General features: G+C 50.5%; 1 protein-coding gene across 5 annotated transcripts in view; it reads right to left on the bottom strand.

Moving 5' to 3' along the window:
- The window catches only part of ADAMTS17 (ADAM metallopeptidase with thrombospondin type 1 motif 17), a 317,548-nt gene that overhangs the window by 5,743 nt on the left and 289,513 nt on the right, over positions 1 to 22,292 (bottom strand). For 4 of the 5 annotated variants that reach the window (XM_036878662.2, XM_036878663.2, XM_036878664.2 and 1 more), the window contains 2 exons: positions 15,469 to 15,673; positions 12,126 to 12,278 (listed from right to left, as the gene is read on the bottom strand). In XM_036878662.2, coding sequence (XP_036734557.2) covers positions 12,126 to 12,278; positions 15,469 to 15,673 — 358 coding nt within the window. Of the gene's footprint in view, positions 1 to 5,028; positions 5,275 to 12,125; positions 12,279 to 15,468; positions 15,674 to 22,292 lie in introns of those variants that run through there. The other variant, XM_057494727.1, reaches the window with a different exon arrangement.

Raw genomic sequence — 22,292 nt, 5'->3', positions numbered from 1 at the left:
TCTGACAAGCAGGATCATGCCCACTTGAGAAGAAGAAAGGATCTCCGAGGGAATGGTGTAAGGGAGCCCTAGTCTTCTCAAATCACAAAAGACATGGGAAAACCACGAGCAGCCCCCTATGGGCCCTGATGCTCAGACCAGAACTGGCCCTCCAATGACAAGAAGGCTACCTGGGCCCCAGCTTTGGGCCATGCTTCACACCCCATCTTCCGGATAAACTCGCTGAAGGCTGAGGGCAGCCTTGAGAATCCATCAGACATCACACATGCAGATTTCTGAGCTCCACCCCAGACCTGGGGAATCAGCGCTGGAGCACACGGAAGTTTGAGGGGTGCTAAGGTGGAGGGATGACATCACAGGAGGTTCCCACCAACAGGAGACCTTGAACATGGGAGGCGTGAGGCGGGCACATGACTTCTGCTTGGGGGCAACTCGGAAGGAAGGAAGCGGCTGCAGGCTGGGGTCTGCTGCATGAGGTTTTAAAAATCTTGATGTCCCAGGGCAGTAAATCAGTATCTCGGAGGGGGCATCAGTGTTCTCAGAGCCCTCCAGGTGACTGCAACAGGCAGCCAGAGCTGAGAACCTGTGACTTAACCCCGAACTTCTTCCCCGTGTCCTGTGTAATGAGCTCTCTTTGCTTGCAAAGAAGTAGTTGAGCATTCACGTACAACTACGTGACATCCGCGAGAGTGGGTATCTCTAGCGGCAGCCTAAGTTGACATACAGGTGGCAGGCATGCTTGAATCGAAGGGAATGAAGCTTTCACTCAAGATTATTCCTGGAAAAGACTAGAAAGAGTAATCTGCCTAATATTTAAAGAGAATAAAACCTCGCACAGTTTGGGAGTGCCCTCCATTATCTGTAGCAAGATTACCCCAGGAGGGGGTAATAAAAAGGAGACAATGGAATTTAACTGTCTTCTCCTGAAGGCAGGACTTCTTAATTACAAATGAAGGAGAATGGCACAAGAAATGATTAAAGATCACTTAAAAAGCAATTTGGTAAGTGGTTATACTCAAGAGACAAGGAGTCCACGTCAATAGGGTGGAAGAAGGAAAATGGTCAAGGGTCCTGATGCAGGACAAAATCCTGAGATGCAAAGCAATCCAACGCACAGTCACGCCAACCCAGAGCGCAGTCGCGCCAACAGTGTCCATGTTCGGCCGCAGCTTGCGAGGGGACATCCAATGAGCAACACAGAAATACTCAAAAGAAGACAGCATTCCAATGTGCTCTGATGGTGGGGACCAGATATCCTCTGGCAAATGGAACAGTGGCTCAGAAAGTGAAGCACAAGACAGTAAAGACAGACCCCTCAGACTTTAGGGTGCACCTGCAGAATTGCTTATATTCAGCCATTTTAGATCCCATAAAAAGCAGCAGTTGTGTCAGGTTCAACTTAATAATAGGCTAGAAAAGGAAAAGCAGTATTTCTAAATTAAAATACATAACTTTAAATTTGAGTAACTATGGGAATAAGGTACATGTTCTAAGTAGGTATTTGACTAGTCCACCTTTACCATTAAAGACTTTGACATCTGAATTGGTTGTAAAATTAAAAACAAAATCCCCCTGCTCCCTGAGGAAATGGAAGTCCTATGTACTCGGGGCCTTACATCTGTGACTATTTGGTGTTCATGAGGCCTAGCTGATGTATAGGCAACACCGACATTCTTTTTCTAGTCAGATCTTGACTTGGGCCATTGGCCCTGGCATCCCTTGCTGCAGGAGTCATGCCCTGAAGGTGAGCTAGGTATCCTCACATTCCTTCTGGCAGACAGGGAGCATGCAGGGTGGAGCAGGCAGTTGTTGGGTTTCTGGGCCCCCAGGAAATGGCACAGATTATAGGAGATATCTGCAAACCTGCATATCTCACTTCCATGGCACACCCTGGCCATGAGGTACCCAGGCCCTCCCAGATGGGCATTAGGCCTGGCTGAGTCACTTACTGGTCAGGATTACCAGGACCGGTTTCAGTATCTCTTGCAGGAGGCATTATTATGTACGTGAACATCAGGGCAAGGACTTGATCGTGTGGGTCTATTAAAACCTAGCAAAACTGACGAGGCCTTTGCCTGGAAATAATCAATGACTATTGTAAAACTCAGGCATTTGGGGGTGACCTTGAAGAGTCATTTCCCCTCTGAAACTTCTTAGATTTGTTTGACATGCTCTGGGGCTAGGGGGAAAGGGATAGCATTCATGACGCCCCCAGCACGGGCAGGCAGTTTGCTCACCCCACCCGGCAGGCTCACTCATAAGGTCTGCAGTGGTGGGGGACACTCCGTCACCATCCTGAGGCTGCCATTGGCCACCGAGCTGGGCAGGGGTCAGTGTCTCACCCAAGGTCCAGAATTAGTGAGCGGCAGAGGAAGGACAGGACCCCAGCTGCCCCATCCCACGGGTCAAATACCATCTTCCGATAGGAATTAGAGGTTGTCCTGGATGGAGCTTCTAAGGGAGTCCAGAAATTGAAACACCAGGTCACTGTCCAACTCCACCATTTACTCATTATCCTTCCTAGCAAGGGTCACTGGCTTTTTAATTTTCCAGCCTAGAAAAAGAACTGCTCCCTGAAGTCACGGAAGGTGTCTTCAGAATTCTCCCATGGAGACTCATGTGTCTGTCGTCACAGATTGCCAGCTCCTTGGGGAGGCAGGGCCGGGCCAGGGGCCAGGCACAAGGCTAGGGGCTGACCCTCAGACTCTGTAGGGATTTGACTCTTGGATTAGGCTTTGCTAAATTTTAGCTGGAGTCCTAGGTGGTCTGCTCTTCACACACAGCTATGGGTTGCAGATGGCTTGTGCTCCCTTGCAAGAACTTCTGAGAATCTCGGGGTATTTGCTTACCTACGTGGGAACTATGTCAGATCTGGCCTCACAGAGGCCACTTAAATGTGCAGGTGAGAAGACATACGGGTTACAAAGCGGCATATACAGAAATCATCCCATTTTTGTTCAATGCCTGTATGTGTGTACCTATATAGAAGTTTGGAATCATTAAAAAATGTTACCATGTTATTATCTGGTTTGTGGGACTACTTTTTCTCTTTTTGTGTCTTTTATAGCAACACAGAATTAAACATAATTGAAACAAAAGTGGAGAATTCCATCACTGACCCTCGGGTGTAGCTGCCACTTCCCACACTGGCTGCATTTCGTTTGAGTCGAGGTGATGTCAAGCTTGCCCTTGGCCTAACATCTGCATAGAACCACATGCTCCCTGGCTGGAGTTTTGTAGGGATGGAGCAGTGGGAGCAGGACGAGCCTGTTGGGATGCAGCACCCCCACTTAGCTGTGTGACCTCAGGCAAGTTATTTGACCTGTCTGAACCTCAGTTTCTTTATTTGTGGCTTGAGGATAATAAAGTCTTCCTTGCACAATCATTTCCACGACTGGAGACAGCTTGGAAGAGGTGCCGGGTAGTCTGGGATAGAGTGGGTCCTCACAAGGCCCTGCTATTATTATTCACAGCAAGTTCTTGACCAAGAGCAGAGAGAGATGGCTGGGGAGTCTCCAGGGCCCAGGAAAGAATAAAGAGTCACCTGGCCTACTTGTTTAGCTGTCCCCAGGCAGTGTGCCTGTCACCAGGCCTCCACAGGCAGGTGTGGACATCCACCTCTGTCTGGCTCCTGGCATTGACCTGAGGGCTCCGCCAGATGACCTCTGGAGGCATTATTAGAGGCTGGCTGGGCCCTGAAGACAGGTGTGATTGCAGACCGGTCTACAGGCTGCTTTGAAGGCGCCCTCCTGTAACCTGAGCCTGCCGCCTTAAGGGTGACACAGGTGCAGACACCGAATTCCATCTCTGTGGCCTCCCCTCAGCCTGAGCTTTAATTAAACCATGAAGAGACTGCAGTGTCTCCTGATAGCATCGAATTAGCCCCAAGCATTGCTGTGAAGCCATTTTTCAGGCTTTTAAAATCTAAGCAAACAGATTTACAAATAACTTACCAGGTCTTGTTTGAAGCACTCTCACTGTTGGGCATTTCTTTCAGGCTGCGCATTAACACTTAATGTGGCTCTTTGAGACTCAGGGAACAGACACAAAGATGGGCAGCAGCGAAATGCTCCAGGAGAGCTCCTCACCCTACGGCCTGCAGCGCAGCCCCTCACGCCCCCTCCCTGGCAGGGCCTGCTGCTGTGCATCACCAACAGGGCTGGGGACCCGCCATCCACCCCAGGGGCCTTCCCCTGCTGGGAGGGGGGCTCAAAGACACAGGGGGTTGACATTTCTCTGGAAAAATAACAATAAAATAAAACATTTTGGTGCACAGAAAGCAAAAGGTTCACAGCAACAAAGAGAAATCTTGAATTTGAATTTACTTATAACTTTGTGACATGAAGTGAAGTGACTTAAGAGATTTCCTTGTAGCTTCCTGCACAGAGAGGGAAAGACCTTGGCGACAGCGAGCATTACTGGCTTGGCTTGGCTGGGGGGACGAGGAGGATGGAAGTGGTCGTAGCAGCAGGGCCCACCTTTTGCAGGCCTACCGCATACTGGGCACTGGGCTCATACCCATTCCTGTTGGTCCTCTTTAATCCTCATGCTAGCAGCCGTGGGGGCCAGGGCAGCAGTCGGAACACATAAGTAGACACCGGATGCATGGATGGCATGTGCAGGGAGGCTGAGAACCTTCACGTGGCTTTTCCCAAGTGACAGCCCTGGGCGTCCCCCTCTGGCCTGTCCACTGGAGGCCATGGGGCTCCCCAGCAGGGAGGATCCAGGCCTGTCACCCCGTGACCCCGCGGAGGCCGATCGCCCCAGATGACACACTCCGCCACAGCGAGGCTCCCTTCTCATCTCTTCTCCTGCTTGTAAAATTGCCTCTATAAATAACACCAGGTCCCAAAGGGACATGATGAGAATTAGCTGAAGGAGGTCGTAAAAATCCCAGAAAGAGGAATATGCTACAGGAACGTTGAAGTACATGCATGCACACTAGTTGCAAGACTGCAGGACGCAGGAGCTCCCCCACGGGCTCTGGGGAGGTCAGATCGGTCATGAAATTATGCCAGGACCACCTCTCACCACACAGCGTAACTGCCCCACGATCTGAGCCCCCGTCTGTGGGGCCAGCCTGCCTTGTGCAGGTTTGGATAGCAAAGAATGAGAAACAGAGAGGGTGGGAAGGGGGATGCCCTTACAGGAGTGCACCTCTGTCTGTCTGCAAGGCACTTGGCTGGTGAAAAGTTAAGAGCTCTTCAAAAGCATTTTGACAGATTTCCCCTCAGACTTGGTATGAGCAATGCAAACCTCGGAAGGTGTTGAAACCTGAAATAGCAGGTTTGAAACATAATGAAAATCTCCCCCCTCTTTGCTCCAGCCTTGAAACTGGAAATACCTCCTTAGACTTAGGCACCCACCCATACACATACACACCCTCCCCCTTCCCTCATATCCTCTCTCAAACTGTCTTCTCCTGTTCTTACCCTTGCCTTCAAGTTCCCCCCCATGTTTCTGAGATTGCAGCCTGCTAACCTACAGATTCTGGTCAGGAAGCCACAGCCAGGGAACCAGGAGGCCTCCAAGGGGCTGCAAGGGCTCTCCATGCTGCTTGGCGAGCCTGCAGGGGTGGCTCTCTCTGTCTCTCCTCAGTTACCAGTTTGGTAACTTAGCTTTCCCAGCTTCTTGGCACTGGTTTGAAAGCCCTCCATCCCTCCTGGAGAACGATGGGCCATGGGCCCAGCAGATGCTCCAAAACCCATCTCCTGCCGCGAGCTGTATGTCACCACGTTGGGGCACCAGGGCAGGGCACGCGCTATTTCATGGGACCCCAGCCACATTCAAAGAACTGTCCTTCTAAGACAGAAATATTTTTCAGTCCTGTAGAAGAAATGGGATTCTGATAAGAGACAAGACCCCCTTGGCTACAGCAGAGGGTGACGGTAAAAATGATGATGAAGATAATGATGATAACAATGAGCCCATTGTGGGCATTCCGCGTGCCTCGTATTGGGCTAAGTGCTTTCTATGGATGCCCTATGAGGTGGGTGCCCGAGGCCCACCTGAGAGAGGATGCTGTTGGCTCAAGGCCTGATGAGGCCAAGCAATGTGGGGACACGGGCCTCTGTTGTCCTGACCACATGCCCTGCTGCAAGGTCACTGACATGGCATGCATGGACACAAGTGTCCCTCAGGGCTGATGGCTCCTCACCCTGATTCAATGGCCGGGTCCAGGCAGTGGTTAAAACCTAGACCAGAGCCCCCGGAGGCATCCCCACTCGGAGTTCTCACTCCCTAAACAGGCAGCTGGTCTGACGAAGGACTCTGGGCGAAGGGAGGGCATCAGGGGACCAGAGAGGGCACAGGCCTTGGTCTACAGACTATCGATCTCACTTCCATGCAGGCGCCTCTCCTGGCAATTTCTGGGGCCCCCACTGCTGTATAGAAGCTCATTCCTCTTAACTGAACAGGCATGGGCCCTGGACTTTTCTCTGTCACTCTGTAACCCAGTTCACCCACACAGAGTACCACACACCCGTGAGTAGCTGCCCTCCCTCCCTCCTGTCCCCTCCCAGAAAAGCACTGAAGATTGACGACCCTCCTTTTACTGGTTGCTCACGTTCCTGAGAGTAGTATCATAAATGGAGGATTTGATAGCTGCATCTTATTCATCCCTGTTTTCATGCTGAGTGCTGGCTGCTTGCACGGGTTGGTTTCACATATCCTAGAAAAGGGCCCTGGTGTCCCCACTGCCTCTCATGCTTGCTCTTTAATGTCCAGGTTATTTTGAACACAGATTAAGCTTTTTCTTTCATAAAAAGAGGGAGACAACATGTAGGATCTCTTATAGAGACAACAGATTTACACTAAAGTGTAAATGACTGATACAAAGCCCTTGGGGGAGCAGCTTTTGATGGGGAGTGCTGGAGAAAGAGCAGGTAGCTACTTGGTTTTATAATAAGCATGTGCCTGTGACGGCTGGAGCTGACAGCATCTTCCAGTTCAGCTCCTTCCTGTTTCAGTTAGGAATCTAAGCCTCTGACTTTACCGTGCACCTGACAGAAAGGTGGACTAAGAGCCAGAAAGCAGGGACCAGACGCCTAGCCCTGCCATTTTCTAGGTATGTGACCTTGGGGTAAAAGCCATATTACTCACTCTGAGCCTGTTTTCTTATCTGTAAAATGGGGAGAGGGTCAAATAATATGCGTGAAAATGCTTTGTAAGTTCTAAAGCATTGGTGGCTGTCAGAGGCCTCTGTCACTGATCCCAATAAAAGTAGCACCACCCTCTACCAGCACCCGCACCCATGGCTTCCCCAGCAACGGCTTCCTGGGTCCCAAAGCATTGGGTTCACAGCTGCCTGGTGGCACCTGCTGTAGGTGGCTCGCTATTTGTCTGTATCTAGGCTGGCTCCCTGTCCACTCTGGTCCCCCCAGCGCCCAGCACAGGTATGGCCAAGAACAGGAGCTCAGGGAATGCTGGATGGATCACAGTGGCCTGGCTGCAGATACCCAGCAAGTGGGGGCCCCAGCTGGGCAGGCAGGCCAGCCTCACAGAGAGGAGTGGGGGTCAGGCCCCACCAAAGCTAGTGTTGGGGATGGAATGCTTTCTGTAACCAGTCCCTTCTGGGACCCTGGGACACAAGGCCTGTTCTGATTCTAAGGCTATGGAGCTCAGGCCCCATCTTGTGGCCCAGAAAGGCCTCTGGCAGCTGTCTGGGGAATGCACGCACAGCACTGTCCAAGCGAGAGGCTCTCCCTGACTTCTTCCTGCCTCTGCAGCTCAGAAACTTGCATGCTTACTGCTTCATTGGCTCTAAGGCCTCTGGGAGGTGCTGGCATTTCCACATTACAGACTGGAGCTTGATTGGCACACCGGGGGCTTGAATGAGGCCTTGCAACTCAGACTGGTTCTCTTCCATGGAACCTCCCATGGCACGAGGAAGTCAATAGCCACTTTGGTCTTTTCACCAGAAGGGAAAGCCATACTCAACACAGAGAGCCAATGGTTTTCTTTAAAAAAGCACCATCTATTATAATCCCTCCATAATAATTTGTTTCTAATTAGAAACATTGCATCATTTCAGTGGTGACTAATGCCTCTCTGGTTTTGAGACTGAACATCTCAAGGTTTGATCAAAAGTCATGCTATTCTAGAAAGAAATGTGGTTTGCTTTTCTCTGATTTTAAGTGACATCTCTCTCCCCCTACATTGAATACATGGACCCAGAATTTAGTGGGTAAAAACAACAATTTGTACAGATTCGGAAACAGCTAATATCCCAGGAGCGCAGGTCATTTTTCAAACATGGCAGAGCAGTAATAATGCCCTTGGCAGGGATGGGCATGTGAAGTCTGTCCCTCTGATGGGACTCTGGATAGGAGGAGAGGGAGGGGACTCCAAACGCCCTCCAAGCCCTCCCTGCCTTTCCAAGTTCTGGGCACTGTTCCAAGGTACCCTCACTCAGCTATGGGCAGGGAGGGGCACCAGCTCCTTCTTGCTTCAGGGAGCGCAGAACAGCACCTGTGGCATGTGCGTGGACTCGTCCATCCATCACCTCCCTGGGGGAGGCTTACCTTTCTGAACAGGACCTTGGGGCCAAGTGATGGGAGATGGCTTGGGTGGAAGATATCAAAGCTTCCAGACACACTGACAGCCTGACAGTGCTCAGACTTCTTTCTCCTTTCCTTTCGGGCAGCTTGTTTGCTGCCGTCACAGCCTGGCAGGTTTGGAGGGGTGGAGGCCGGTCACCCACAGTTACTGGTTGAAAGGTGTACCAACCCCATGGGTGGGACCAGGGCAATACCCACAAGCTGGACAGCAAAGACGACATGTAAACTGGAAAAGAAATCCAGTCTGAATAAGCGTATGTCAGGGTAAGATCCAGACCACGGAATCCACTTACACGGGCCTGGTCACCCGGGGAGCAAGGACAAGGGCCCCATGGGGTACTGCACCCTTCCCACTTCTCTAGAGGAGGCACAGGAAAAGCAACGGACAGATTCCTGTAACCGAAATGAAGGGGTGTGCGCCAGCCCAGCCAGTGATGGCAGTGGTGGGAGGGGGTGGTGGTGATGGGAACAGTTGGCCCCCACCAACCCCTGCTCCCCACGCACGCACGCACGCATACAGACTCCAGTTCCGGGCCACTGCAGTGCTTGGCTTGGTAGAATGAGCCTGCCCTGGGCCCTGGCTCTGTCGGGACCAGCAGGCATCTGCCCATGCTGAGTACTCACCCTGAAGGCTCCATGCACACCTATCAGGTGCCATAGGATGGCAGCCCGGACAGAGGCCGAGATCATCCATCCCATCGATCTCGCCTGTGCTTCCTGGTAGGGATGACTGACCAACCTGGCTGTGGCAAAACATGGGCACTGTGGTTTTCTAATGCCCCCTAATACCTTACTGCCCTGAAAGCCAGGAAAGGCTTGGCTAGGAAAAAGACACAGGCCAGCTAGGCTCTGTCTCACTGGGAAGGCATGCCTGGTGAGCTGTGAGTGTGGGAGACTGCTGGACCATGCGCCAGCATCCTCAGCTGAGGAGGGGCAGAGACAGTGGGGGAGAGAGAGCAGATGGCACGGGCAGCCTGGGCTGGGCTTCTCGGGTACCCATCATGGGCACCTTTTGGTGTTCTGTGGCATCCAGTACCAGGACGTCTACAGTACTTATGAACACGGAAGTCTCCACCTGGCCCTCAAAACCAGAAGGGTTAGGCTGGAGAACCCCCCACCAAGCCCTGGCTGGCCAACAGCCACCTGCAGGGTGCCCAGCACCTACATGGGGAACCAGGGCCCTTCTCATTCTGTGTCCCCCATAGGGACTAAGCTCTGAATTGGGGTTCAGGAGCTTAGACTCTGCCAGAAGGGTGTGAGCAAGTCACCTGGCCTCTGTGAGCCTCTATACCCTTTCTGTAAAACAGGGCTAATTAGTGACCCTGGCCAGAGGCACAGGGGTGCACCTCCATGCCAGGCACCGCCAAGCCCTGGTGGGTATACACAGCACAGGCCTGAACTGGACACTTGTCTCTGCTCCCTGCTCAGGGACACCTGTGACCCCGGGAGTCACCCTTCAATAGCACAGGCTGCATTTAAGATGCGACTACTAGGGCTCTCACTCCCTGAGTATGGCAGCTTTACTCCACTCCACACCTGGACACTGAGAGTCCAGACAATGTTAATTCTGCCTGTTATTGCGTTGGGTAGTTTCCCCCATCCAGGTCCTCTGGACCCTGTGACGTGTCAGGCACAACAGAACCATCAATCCTTTAGACAATTCTGACATACAACATTCACACATGTTTTCTCGTAGATTAGAACCTAAACTGTTGACAGCTCACTTACATTTCCCTGGGCCTCTGGGGCACATGGGGACCTTTCTCAAACTGGGTCTGCCATGCTTGAAAATGAGGCAATGTTTCTTGGCCTGGTTCTATAAAAGGCTGGGCAGCCCCACCGATAAGGCAAAGTGAACTTAGATCAGAACAGAGTAGTTCTGGGGACTGTGCCTCACAACATGTGAACTTTGGGTGATAGATTTGGGGCAGGAAATGGGCTGGTAGTCAGTGCTTAGTCACACAGAGCAGCACCTTGAAAGCTCTGAGCCTCTTTGAGAAACAGGTGAGGCCAGTGTTAATGATTCCCATGTCAGAGATAAAGAGACCGAGGGCCAGAGAGGTTCCCACACAATGAACCGTGAGTCAGAGCTGTGACTCAGCACCTTAATGTCTCTCTTACAGGAATCCAGGTTTCAATGGCATATTTCTTTTGCAAGAACCTTCAAGTAAAGTTTCTCCCTAGTGTAAGATTCATCCTTGCAGCTCCATAGCAATGCTTTATTACATTCATGTGTTTGGTTTGTTTGGAGAAACTGGATTGTTGGCCTCAGTTCCATTGCTTTGGTCAGACTTTCTGATCAGGAAGTAAATAGGAAGGCGGTACTGTTGGTTTCCTCCAAATTCACTCATATCCACAGGCTGCACCGTAGCGCAGCCTGCAACCTGGAACCTGAGGAATTTGGCTTTGGTGCCCTCCAAGGGTTTGGAGCAGTTTGTATCCTCACATGCATTCTGGTGGCATTTCTGCAGGGCTTGGATTCAGTTAAGTTTTGCTTTCCAATGGGCAAGCCATCCCTCCTTTTATAAGGCAGAGGCACAACTAAATTACTGCCATGGCCAGGTGGGTAAATCAAAATGCAAAGTGGCTGGAGGAACCTGGTGAGCAGGGGAACCATGGCTTGGGAAAAGGCCCCAGGCCCAGCCAGGCCCCAGCAGCCACAGATGACAGCGGGCCACATAGTCACGTGGTCAGATTTCCATACAGAGGCCCAAATCCAGATTTTCAGCGGCAGTGCAGGGGCCTCGAGGCCGGAACTCAGCTCTAAATGTTAGTGACTAATTCCATAATGTTTAAGACACTAAGCAGGCCACACAAATACCAGTGGCTCTTGGGCCACCAGGTTGCCACCTTTGAGGGAAGAGGCATCAAGAGATGCAAATGGGGAGCTTTCAGTTGATGACATGAAAAGGAAATAGCACCACACTCTGGACTCTCATTAAAAATTTTACAGGTTTTGGGAAAAGGCTCTAAGACTGACTGGGTGGTGCTCACAGGCGGCACGGCACTCACCTCAGTCCCCGGCAAACAGGCATCGAAGATGTCAGGTTCAAAGGCATCGAGTGAATGATACAAGAAGGGTTAAACAGCCAAGAACTGTGTACATTTCGAGTGTTATTTAACCCTCCTGGCCGCTGGGGCACCGACCTGGGCTCTGGAAGGTGGCTGGTCCTTTCTTCTGTCTCTCCCCTGTCCTGTCTGCCCCTGCCTCCTCCAGACCCTCGCCCAAGGGTCTTGCAAATGAGTGAAAATGTTGTTTGTCCACAAGCTCCCCCCGCCCCCCATCTGCCTCAACCAAGGCTCCCACATGTTTACGAGGCTTTTGTGATGGCTGGTGGCCAAGCCCTGTCAGGATGTGCGGGGCATAGGCAGCACGTGGCACAGGACAGCAGGCTGGCATCAGTTTCCTTCTGACGCACACTGTGTCCGGTCACCAGCAGGCACAGAGTTTGGAGAGAGTGTGGATTTGCCTGGTTAGCCTGGGGCCGCCCGTGCTGAGAGCTGATTTCTGGCCTCGAGGCCCCTGCACTGCTGGGGCCTGATGGAAATGCAGTGCCCTGGACTCACCTTGGACCAGTCCCCCGTTTTCCACTCGTAGCAGCCCGAGTAGTCCTCACAAGCCTCCTCGGCTTTCGGCCTGGTGGACGCATCGCATTTTCCTTGTGAGTTAGTGCACGTCACCGTCCGTTTCTGTGTCCCTTGACCACAGTTGGCAGAACACTGCAAGACACCATTCAGATATTTAATCCAGTCCAATTCAGTTCAAGTCCATTGCCACCTGTTAAGTCCCTCCTATGTGCCAGACCCAGTGTTGGGGATGCAAGGATAAGGATGCCGTTTTTGGTCTCCAAGCTCCTGGTCTTCTAGAGTCTTATGCACACAGTCCCAGCTGGAACTACAGCCAAGTGGCCAGTGACTGGGGAAGAGTCACAGGAGTCATGAGTGGGGAGAACTTGGGGTACCCAGAAGGTCAAAATAGGGTAATGGGATTCAGTGACTCACTGTCAGGTCCCAAAGGCCAATGCAGTGGGTGAGTTCAAAAGGCAAATACTGTGGACCCTTGAGTGGAGCAGGAAACAGGGGCCAGGTGGAGCCGGGTGAGAAACTGAGCCCCAAGCTCCTCCCAGCTGGCCTCCAGGTCCATGTGCTCTGCCTGGGCCAGCCTGGGGCATTGGAGATGGAATCAGACTGGACAGGAGATGGCAAGGAAAGCCACAGGTGACGGAATGGAAGGCAGTCAGCAAGCCCTCGACTGTTTCAACCTGGACACTAGGAGAGGTAACAGGGCAGTGTTCCCTGCGGTGTATTACTTCCTGGGAGACCCGGCAAGAGACAGTGGGAGACAGGAACATGAGCAGGGTCTGAGGGCTGATAGATCATTGCAAACCCTGACAGTTCAAGAGCCCCGTGCCCTCAGGCAGCAAGATCCACAGAAGGAGGGAAGAGAGATGGAGGGGCGATAGGGTATAAACACAGGGAACCTACAGGGTGCGTCTGGAACCTGCTCTGGGCGTGCTCCCCTGGGACCAGGGGGTAACATGCCCAGGCTGCCAAGAGTGCTTATCCATCTCATAGCACAAGGCAGGAGGAAGCCCAGGCAGAACAGACCCATGACCTCAGGAGGACATGACCAGCGTGCACGGTATGGCCAGCAGGCAGACGTGATATGGCCTGTGAACCAGGGACCCTCGCTCTGCAGCCCTCCCGCTGCAGAAGCAAACACGTCACTCACAGAGATGGTGGGCTGATGGCTGCACCCTGCCAGGCTGTACAGACCCACAGCTGGGTCCCACAGCTACTGTGAGGGTGCACAGAGGGGAGCCCCGACTCTAATTTCTGTTTTCACACTTGCTTCATTTTCCAAAATGAGAGGCTACAGCAGTGACTTTCTTGAGCTAAAACTTGACTTGTAAAAAGTTCCACTGTGTCCTCTGAAAAAATGCACATCAAGGAAAAGTGTTAGTCTTTGTATTTCTGTTATTATCAACACTCATCCCAAAATGTTATCTAACTTTATTTTTCCTACAAATTCAATGTAGCCTGGGGTGCTGTCTTGGAAGGGACCTAAGAGGGCAAGTTCAGTTTCTCTCTTGGCTTCTGATCCAGGAATGGGGACTGGAAGCTGAAGACAGGAGAGACGGGCTAGTTGAAGGAGACCTGGCATGCAAGGGGCCGGTCCACGGCAAGCCTCCCTCTAAGGGCCTACCCTTTGCTTCCTTCTTGGTATTTGTTCCTCATTCTGATGAAGTTGGGAAGATGCAGGGGCATAGACGGTGAGTGTGATCAACATCGCTGGCTGCATAAAGGCAGCCCTGTCAATAAAACTCTCCCATGAGAGATATAAACCCATTTGTTTCTGGAAGAAGAAATGTTGTCGGGCCTTCAGCCTGTGGTGAAGCAGTAGAAATACCAGTTTTGTGAACATCTCCTGGGGGTAGATTTGATTCCAAGTAACATGTTTAAAAAGAAGAATTTTTCTGGAGCCTGAATTGGGCCAGAATGAGACTGACTGGTGTGGATACTATTTCAGGATTAGCATCAGGCCTGCACATAGATACAGACACAGAGTTAGAGATACTTCTTTAAATCTTGCTCCAATTATCTCACATTTTTCCAATATGGTGTTCTTTAATGCGATGATGATAGCTGATAATGTCAGGCTCGGTTATTTTGGTAAGGAGGGGCATTTTTTTTTTTCCCATAAGAAAGCATCTGAATGGAAAATTTATGGTTTTGATCTGATTAAAGCATAAATCCTGCTTGGATTAAGAGCCAGGTGATCGAGGCCCTAAGGCTTGAGGGTGGAGGGGTGGGAGACTGCATACTTACCCCTACACCTCCAGCAAGTATCCCCCTCTCCCCAAGAAGGTCCACTGAACGTTACACTCACAAACCCAAATACACATAAAGAAAAAACATCCCAGTTTTAAGCTTTTTCCTTCTCTGAAAATATCATAAAGGTAGGTTAAAGACTTGGTCTTTAAATGGGTACATGTACATGTCAAGATCTGTCTGAAAAGTAAATTCAGTTTTAGAGTAGCCGAGGGCAGACTTTTTGTTGATTAAGAACGGGCTGAATTCTTTCTTATCCAAAATAATTCCGACTGTTTGGCAATAAAAAGGAACTTTAAAAATATTTTCCACACTGAACAGTGTCTTGGATTTAGCCTTTCTTAGAACACATCTGATGGAGGACCGGAGGGAAGCTTGCCCTTTATTCAGCTATTTTTTTTGTTTTATAGCCCAACAATCACAATTATTAATGCAAAGTCAATGCAAAGCCTTAAAGGATGATATTACCAAAGATAAAATGAAATTCCAGGATCAGTCTTCAAAGTTAAAACTTAAGGCTTAATTGACCTCTTTCCAAATTGTTTTATGGAAGGAGATTTTTAACTGACTTATACACTAAAAACTGTCCCTCCCAGCATCTGCCTGTCTTTTGCAATCTACACAGACTGCCCCAGAGTTAAAGGAAAGCCTTTGGAACCCCCTTCCCAATCTGACAACACTACAAGTATGTCCAAAGGAAACGAAAAGGTTTGTTAATCTATGTGCCTACTGATCTACCTGTTTTATCAGATCTTTTGATCTACATACCTACCTACCCATCCATCTATCTATATTCATCTTAGAATTTTCCTAGGAAATGGGTTCAAACATTATTGCGGTGTATATTATCAAAAACATATACATTATCAAAATACATTATCCAGGTCTTTTTAGCCTTGTTGTTATCTCAAATGGAATTTAAGAATATAGGAACTAGGATACTGCTTTGAGTCGATCTGGGGGCTGGCGAGGACTGTGATATGTGGGGATGTGTCACAAACACCATAGAGGGAAAGGTATCATTTTGAGGTCCCTGTGGACATGGCCCACAGGCCCCAGTGGCAGCCCAGGCACCCACCTGTGACCACTCAGAGGCCTCCCAGATGGACAGGCAGTCCTGGCCTTCACAGCTCTGGATGGGCGCTGGCCGGGGGCCCGGGCAGTAGAGGGGCCGGGTGGCGATGTGTGTGCCATTCTGCAGCTGGAACATGCAGGTCACCTCCCGATGCTGGAAGCCTTTCTCACAGGTGGCTGAGCAGGGGCTCCAGGGGCCAGCCACCCACCTGCCCAGAGGGACGAGAGACAGTGAGAGAATGATGGGGAGGAGAGGTCAGCTTCTGAGGAGAGCTTTGCAATCGGCTTTGGAAATGGTTCCAGAGTATGGGAGCTGAGGGAGCAATCCGAGTTCAGTGGCCTACTTGATACAGAACTTTTCTGTATCAAACGCCCCTCTGGCAGATGAGCCATTGTTCCCAACTGGTCACTCTCCTGGTGGTGGATTACTTATCCCACCCGTGGTCTCACCACACGCTTTGTTCAGTGGAGCGAGTGGACATGAAGCTGGCCGACTGCCAGCAGAAGCCCGGAGTGTGATCGTGTGGTTTGGCTCTCATTCCTCCCGTTTCCTGTCCCTTGCCATGAGAACAGGTCCCAATACGGGGCTCCAACAGCTGAGCCCTCTAACAGCATGACCCTGCTGGATGCCACTGAGATACTGGGGTCATTTGTCATTGCAGCAAAAGCTGGCTGGGATAGCGTTTGACAAAGGATGCCCCAGTGACGGCTTGAACACACCGGGACCAGGTACCCCCTGCCTTCCCCCCGAGTGGGCTGTGGGAAGACCCAGCTGTTGAGGCTGTCGGTTTGAAAGTACTCAACTAAAACTTTGCCTCCTTAACTAATATTTCAATGTTTCCAATGCTGTCAGGGTCTCTGGCCTCAGGGTGTTGGAAAGAAGCTGAGCAGTTTGGGAGTCAGGACACAAATGGGGCTCTGAATGCCCTTTTGGGGACCCTAAAGGACTCTCTCCTACTTGGGTTCCTGCACAAGCCTTAAATACTCCTGGCTCCAGGGGCTCACTGCTCAGCAAAGTGGCTCAGTCTGTGCTGGCCAGCTCTGGGAACCATTCCGTTCTTCCTCATTAGTCAGAACAGTCTCAAGTTCAGCCTGAACCCTAATAGGAGCATGCCCTCCCACTGCTGAGAAACCCTGGCAATGTCTTCCTGCTGGCAGGGTCCTTTGAGGGGGCCCTGCATGGTGCCAACCTCCTCGCCTCCAGCTTGCCTGCTCATTCATCCATCCCTCCATGGCATATTCCCTGTGGGCTCTCAGTGCCAGGCACTGGTCTAGGTTCTGATGAGGAGGCAGTGAGCAAAACAAAGCCTTGTCCCATGAATCTCACCATTCCAGTGGGGGAAAACAGTAAACCAATGAACAATATGCAATGGAATACAACATAATATGGTCTATATAACATATTATGTATTATTTACAAAGAGAGAAGATGCCACACAGTAATAAAGTGCTTTCGAGAAAAGTAAAGCAGCAGCGTTGGGCAGGCCATGGAGGAGGTGAGGGGTGAGCGCTGTTTTACATGAAGTCGCAGGGACTGCCTGAGTGGTGAGCTGATGTTTGAGCAGCGCCTGGAAGGAAGTGAGGGGTGGGAGCCTTGTGGCTGCCCGGGAAGTCTTCCAGGCAGAGGGCATAGGAGGGGCAAAGGCCCTGGCGGAGAGCGCTGCTGTCAGTGGCAGGGAGTCCAGGATGGCTGGGGGGTGAGCAGGAGAGTGGGGGAGAGAGGGCAGACACAGAGGTAGCAGGGCGAGACTGCACCGGGCCTGGTGGGCTGCTGCAGCTCTTGCTGGAACAGGCCGCAGTCCTGGTGGGTTTGCTGAGAGGAGCGACGTGCCCCTCTGCTCGGGCTCTGTGCAGATACCAGGCCCCAGTGGGTAGGGGCAGTGGTAAGGAGATACGGATGAGGCTCCTGCACTGGTCCAGGCAGGAGACGGGGGTGGCTTGAACCAGCTGGGGTAGTGGAGGTAGTCAGCTCCCCACACTTCTCCCTCGACCCCACCTTGTTCTCGGCCCCTAGGGCAAGCTCCGGCCTCCCTGTCTGGAACCCGTTTGCAGTCCCGTGGCTCAGCTCCCCACTCTGGCCCCCACACCTCCAGGGACGGCTTCTAGTGAAGCTCCCCCTGTAGGACTGCTGGCTTATGCTGCGGGAGGGAAAAGGCAGTGTCTGCCACGGGGGGTGAGGACAAGTGACATATTACCCATAAACCGCTCACAGCAGGGCCTGGCACAGAAGCCTGTGTAACTTACACCTACTGTCTCCTTGGTAGGAGAAGGTAAGGCTCCCAGAGGGCAGCCAGTGGGGCGTGCTTCCATTTCAGCACCTGGCAACTGCTTAAACAACACTAAAAGAACTGAACCAAATTCTACCTATTTCTCCTCATTCTGGTCTTTCGTGTAACACAACTGCCTTCTTGGATATTTGAAGATAGCTATTCTGTTCCCTTTTTAAGTATTCTCTTATCTTGAGCAAAATAATTTGCATGTGGCAGATTCTCAGTCCTTCCCATTCCTATTTTCTAATCAGTCTCTGCTGTTCTGAAAAGGGATTCTTGGCCATGGAGGGAATGGCCACATATGGTCTGAGAGCAGCAGAACATGGGATTTTTCTCCCTCTTTAAACAGAGACTGCATATTCATTCATGCTGTCCAACTCCACACCATTTCTAGTTTTTTAAGCAACCAGATTGCACCTCTTTCAGTTTCTTTTACTTTTTTTTTTTTTCTCTCCTGAACTGACTCTCTCCTCTGTACTGACCTTTTGCAACAGACTTAGTGAATACAAACGTCAGGCTTTGGAGACCTAGGTTGAGACCTGGTCAGCTATTGTCCCGATCCCAGCTGTGAAAATAGCCTTGAATCCCACTCCTATCTTCTGTATTTACTGTGCTTCCTGGGATTGAGCCTGAGAAGTGGGACCTTTATCTGGGCTCCTGGGGGGACAGTGAGGGGAGTTGCTGGGAGAGGTTTGGCAGCCCTGACGCAGACGTCTTGCCTGCCTGTTGCCCCGTCACTGATTGGAACATCAGCTCTGTGGGGATCAGTCTCCCATCGGGCTGTGAGGGACTGCCAGCTCCCCAGGTTTTTTTCCTTTGCCTTTGATGTTTCTCTTGCACCCTTTTAGATGCTTTGCAAAAGTATGACAGAACGGAAAACAGCCCATGCATCCCTCCTCCCTTTTCCAGAAGAATCCTTTGACCCGTTACACCATATACCAGAGTCTGGCAGAGGAACGGGTGACACAGCCCTGAGCACATGTAGACGTGCAGGAAATCTATGCTTGGTCTGCCTGCTCCTTGCGGGGAGGACTCTGTCTCTTGCAGCAGTGTGAAGGTGCTGCCCCTGCTCCCCTCCTCAGAGTACTACTTACTGTTGCATGTACCTATAAACTCCCAGTTCCTGGGACCTGCTAGGATTCAAAACAGGTTCCATCTGAGGTCAAATGAGTCCCCCCCCCACCATGTGGGACTTGGCTTTCACGGATGATGTGATGGGGGAGAGAAGGGAGCATGGACACACTCCTCAACTGCAACTCACATGGGCGCAGCTGGTGGCACATCCCAGCTCCACAGCCCTCCTCTGTCCCCAGCTGTTACTTCCCAGCATGCACACCGTCCAGTACACATAGACGCAAATATGGCGTAGCACAGTGGGAGACAGACAACCAGCCGACAATCGGCGTATGAGGCTCACTGACCAGGCAGAGCTGAGCACAGGGCTGTGGGGGCCTAGGGAGGCGTCACACTCCATCTCAGAGTTAGTGAGTTTGCAGGTGATTTCTGAGCTGAATCCCAAAGCACAAGCATGGTTAGCTGGGAGTAAACTTGGCTGTTGTGTATATTATTTTACTCAAGGGCTATTCATCATTCTAATATTGCCAGATGTAAAAATGGTGATGTGAGGATACTTGGACACCCAGAATTAATCACAATAGCCAAAAGGTGAAAGCAACCCAAGTGTCCATAGACAAAATGTCATCCACACATACAATGGACTATTATTCAGCCTTGAAAAGGAAGAAAATTCTGACACTTGCCGTAATGTGGATGAACCATGGGGTTATTATGCCAGGTGAAATAAGGCAGTCACACAGGTAAAGTACTGTCTGATGCCACTTATCTGAGGTCCCTGGAGTAGTCAGATTCATAGAGGCAGAAAGTAGGATGGTGGTTGCCAGGGGAGCTAGTATTTAATGGGTGCAGTGGTTCATTTGAGCAAGATAAAAATAAGGCTCTGAAGACACAAGAAGGTGAATGTACTTAAGGCCACTAAGCTGTGTAAAAGTGGTTAGGGTGGTGAATTTTATGTGCATTTTACCACAATTTAATTCTGAAAGAAGTGATGGCACTGGGTAGTTAGAAACAGGTAGTAAATAGGGGAAAGAAGGGCAAGGAAGGGAAGTGTCTCCCAGGCCTCCAGGAGCCAGAGGAGAGCCAGGAGAAGAGGTCCCCAGCTCTGCGCAGACCCCCGGGAGGTGCACGGCATCCCGCGGAGAGCACAGCACCCCTGCCTAAAATGAGGGATGAGCCACTAGCGGGGAGGGGCTCTACCACGTGCACACACAGCTGCAGTTTATTGTAGCTCTTTTTCAGCTTGACTTTTTGCTCCTGATTTTGACAAATGTCTCAGTGAGATTTGGGGACAAAAAACGACTTTCTTGAAACTTTGTTTTTTGGTGGCTGAAAGAAAGCATTTCCACCTGAATGACTGCGGCTGCAGGAGGCCCATCAATGGCAATCGGACATTGGAGTGGAGCATCGTGCAATCGAACGTTTGAGTAAAACCCCATTAATCCCAAGTCCAGTAATTTGGGAAACGAATGACAGTTCCATAAAACAATGTGTATTATAATTCCAGCTTATGTCTGATCTTTTTTCATTTGTGTCCCCTAAGATCCTTAAGAGTGACGTCAGCCAAGTTGGAGTCAGCAGCTCTTCTTAAAAGCAATAAAACTGTAATTTTGGAGGAAGCCACCATTAGCATTTCCCTGACTCTGGCCTCTGGGGTCAGGACGGACTCGGTTCCTTTCCTGTGCGGCAGGCTCAGCTCCCCGACACGTATTTTACCGTCAGTCATTCCAATCAGTACTTCAGGCAGCTCAGTGACTACCCGAGACCCTGTATCCACTTTTTATTGCTGCTGTAGCAAACGACCATAAATGTAGTTGCTCCAGACAATGCAGATTTATTACCGTACCTTCCTGGAGGTGGGAAATTGGACGTCGGTCTCACCGGGCTAAAAGGTGCTGGTAGGGCTGGTTCCTCTGCGACTCGGGGAAGGCGGTGGGCACACCTGCTTCAGCGTCTGGACGCTGCCCCAATCCCTCGGCTCGTGGCTCCTTCCTCCGTCTTCAAGGCCAGCAATGTCAGGTTGAGTCCGTCTCATGTCCTTCTGACCTCTTCTGCCTCCGTCTTCCACTTCTAAGGACCATTGTGATTACACCGGACCCATTCAGATAATCCAGGAGAATCTCTCTATTTTAAGGCCAGCTGATTAGCCGCCTGTATTAGTTTTCTAGGGTTGCTGGAAAAGGTACCACTAACTGGGTGGCTTAACCCAACAGCAATGTGCTCTCCCCCAGCTCTGAAGGCTGGAAGTAAAAATATCCAAGTGTCGGCAGGGTTGATTCCTCCTAAAGACTCTGAGGAATCCATTCCAGGCCACCCTCTTCGGTTCTGGTGACAGCCGGTAACCCGTGGTGCTCCTTAGCTTGCCGATGCATCACTCCAATCGCTGCCTCTGTCTTAACATGTGTTCCTGTGTCTCCGTATCCTTACGTGGCCCTCCTCTTATAAGGACACTAGTCAGGCTGGATTAGGAGTCAACTTTACTTCAGAATGACCTCATCTTAACTAACTACACCTCCCAAAGACCCTATTTCCAAATAACGTCACATTCTGAGATGCTGAGGGTTAGGACTTCAACACCTTTTGGGGAGGATACAATTTAACCAAGAGTACAACCTTAACTCCCCTTTGACATGTATCCTCATATATTCATAAGTTTCAGGGGTTAGGATGGACACATCTTTGGAGCCATTATTTTGCCTACCACAGACCCATCACATTCACCGTTCTGAGAAATTTCAGCTTCTATTCAAAATTCAGTTCTATTCAAATTTTGAGTTCACTTTGATTAACTTCGTACAGGTCTTATGGAAATCTGCTGAAATGTGACTGAGTTGTCACAAACAATGGCACCTTCAGAATCACATTCTTCTAATACCATTATTTTATGTTGAATATAAAGAGAATCTCAAATATGGATAACCAAAAAGAGAACCTGGTAGGTCATTTATTTTCAAAAACTTCCAAATTGCGAAAAATAGTATGAGCTATTGTATTTTAACACAAGTGTTCATGCTAACAAGTGGTCTGCCCCTGGGGTTCAGTGTCAACTTTATCCATTTCCAAAATACACCAATAGGAAAGAGCTGGTATTGGCTGAACACCTAACCTCTGCCTATCTCTGTGCCAGGAATGTTCTCTACATTAGCAAAATTAGTCAAAGTAGAGAAACAAGATGCCTGTATGCGATTCGATGAGCATCTGTTGGAAAGATGGGCAAATTCCAGGCATAGCATCAAATAGGCCACATGTAAAATATCACAGCATAAAAATAAGGATGGGAAATAGCCTGAAAAGCTCCAGCAAGCTTCAGGGCAGACTAAAGAGAGAAACAGTTACTAGGATGACTAGTTTGTTCAACCTCCCCCAGACATGTGGCTATCAACTTCACACCAAGCCCTGAACCAAGGCTGGGACCCTAAGCTTAGCGTCCCAGTCTACACCAAGCCCAGTCAAGGGCGCAGTCTTTAGGGAAGAGGGAAACATA

The sequence above is a fragment of the Manis pentadactyla genome, chromosome 18 (assembly GCF_030020395.1).
Source record: "Manis pentadactyla isolate mManPen7 chromosome 18, mManPen7.hap1, whole genome shotgun sequence".
NCBI lineage: Eukaryota > Metazoa > Chordata > Mammalia > Pholidota > Manidae > Manis > Manis pentadactyla.
Note: the sequence above shows the minus strand (reverse complement) of the source record. Positions and strands in the feature narration are given on the sequence as shown.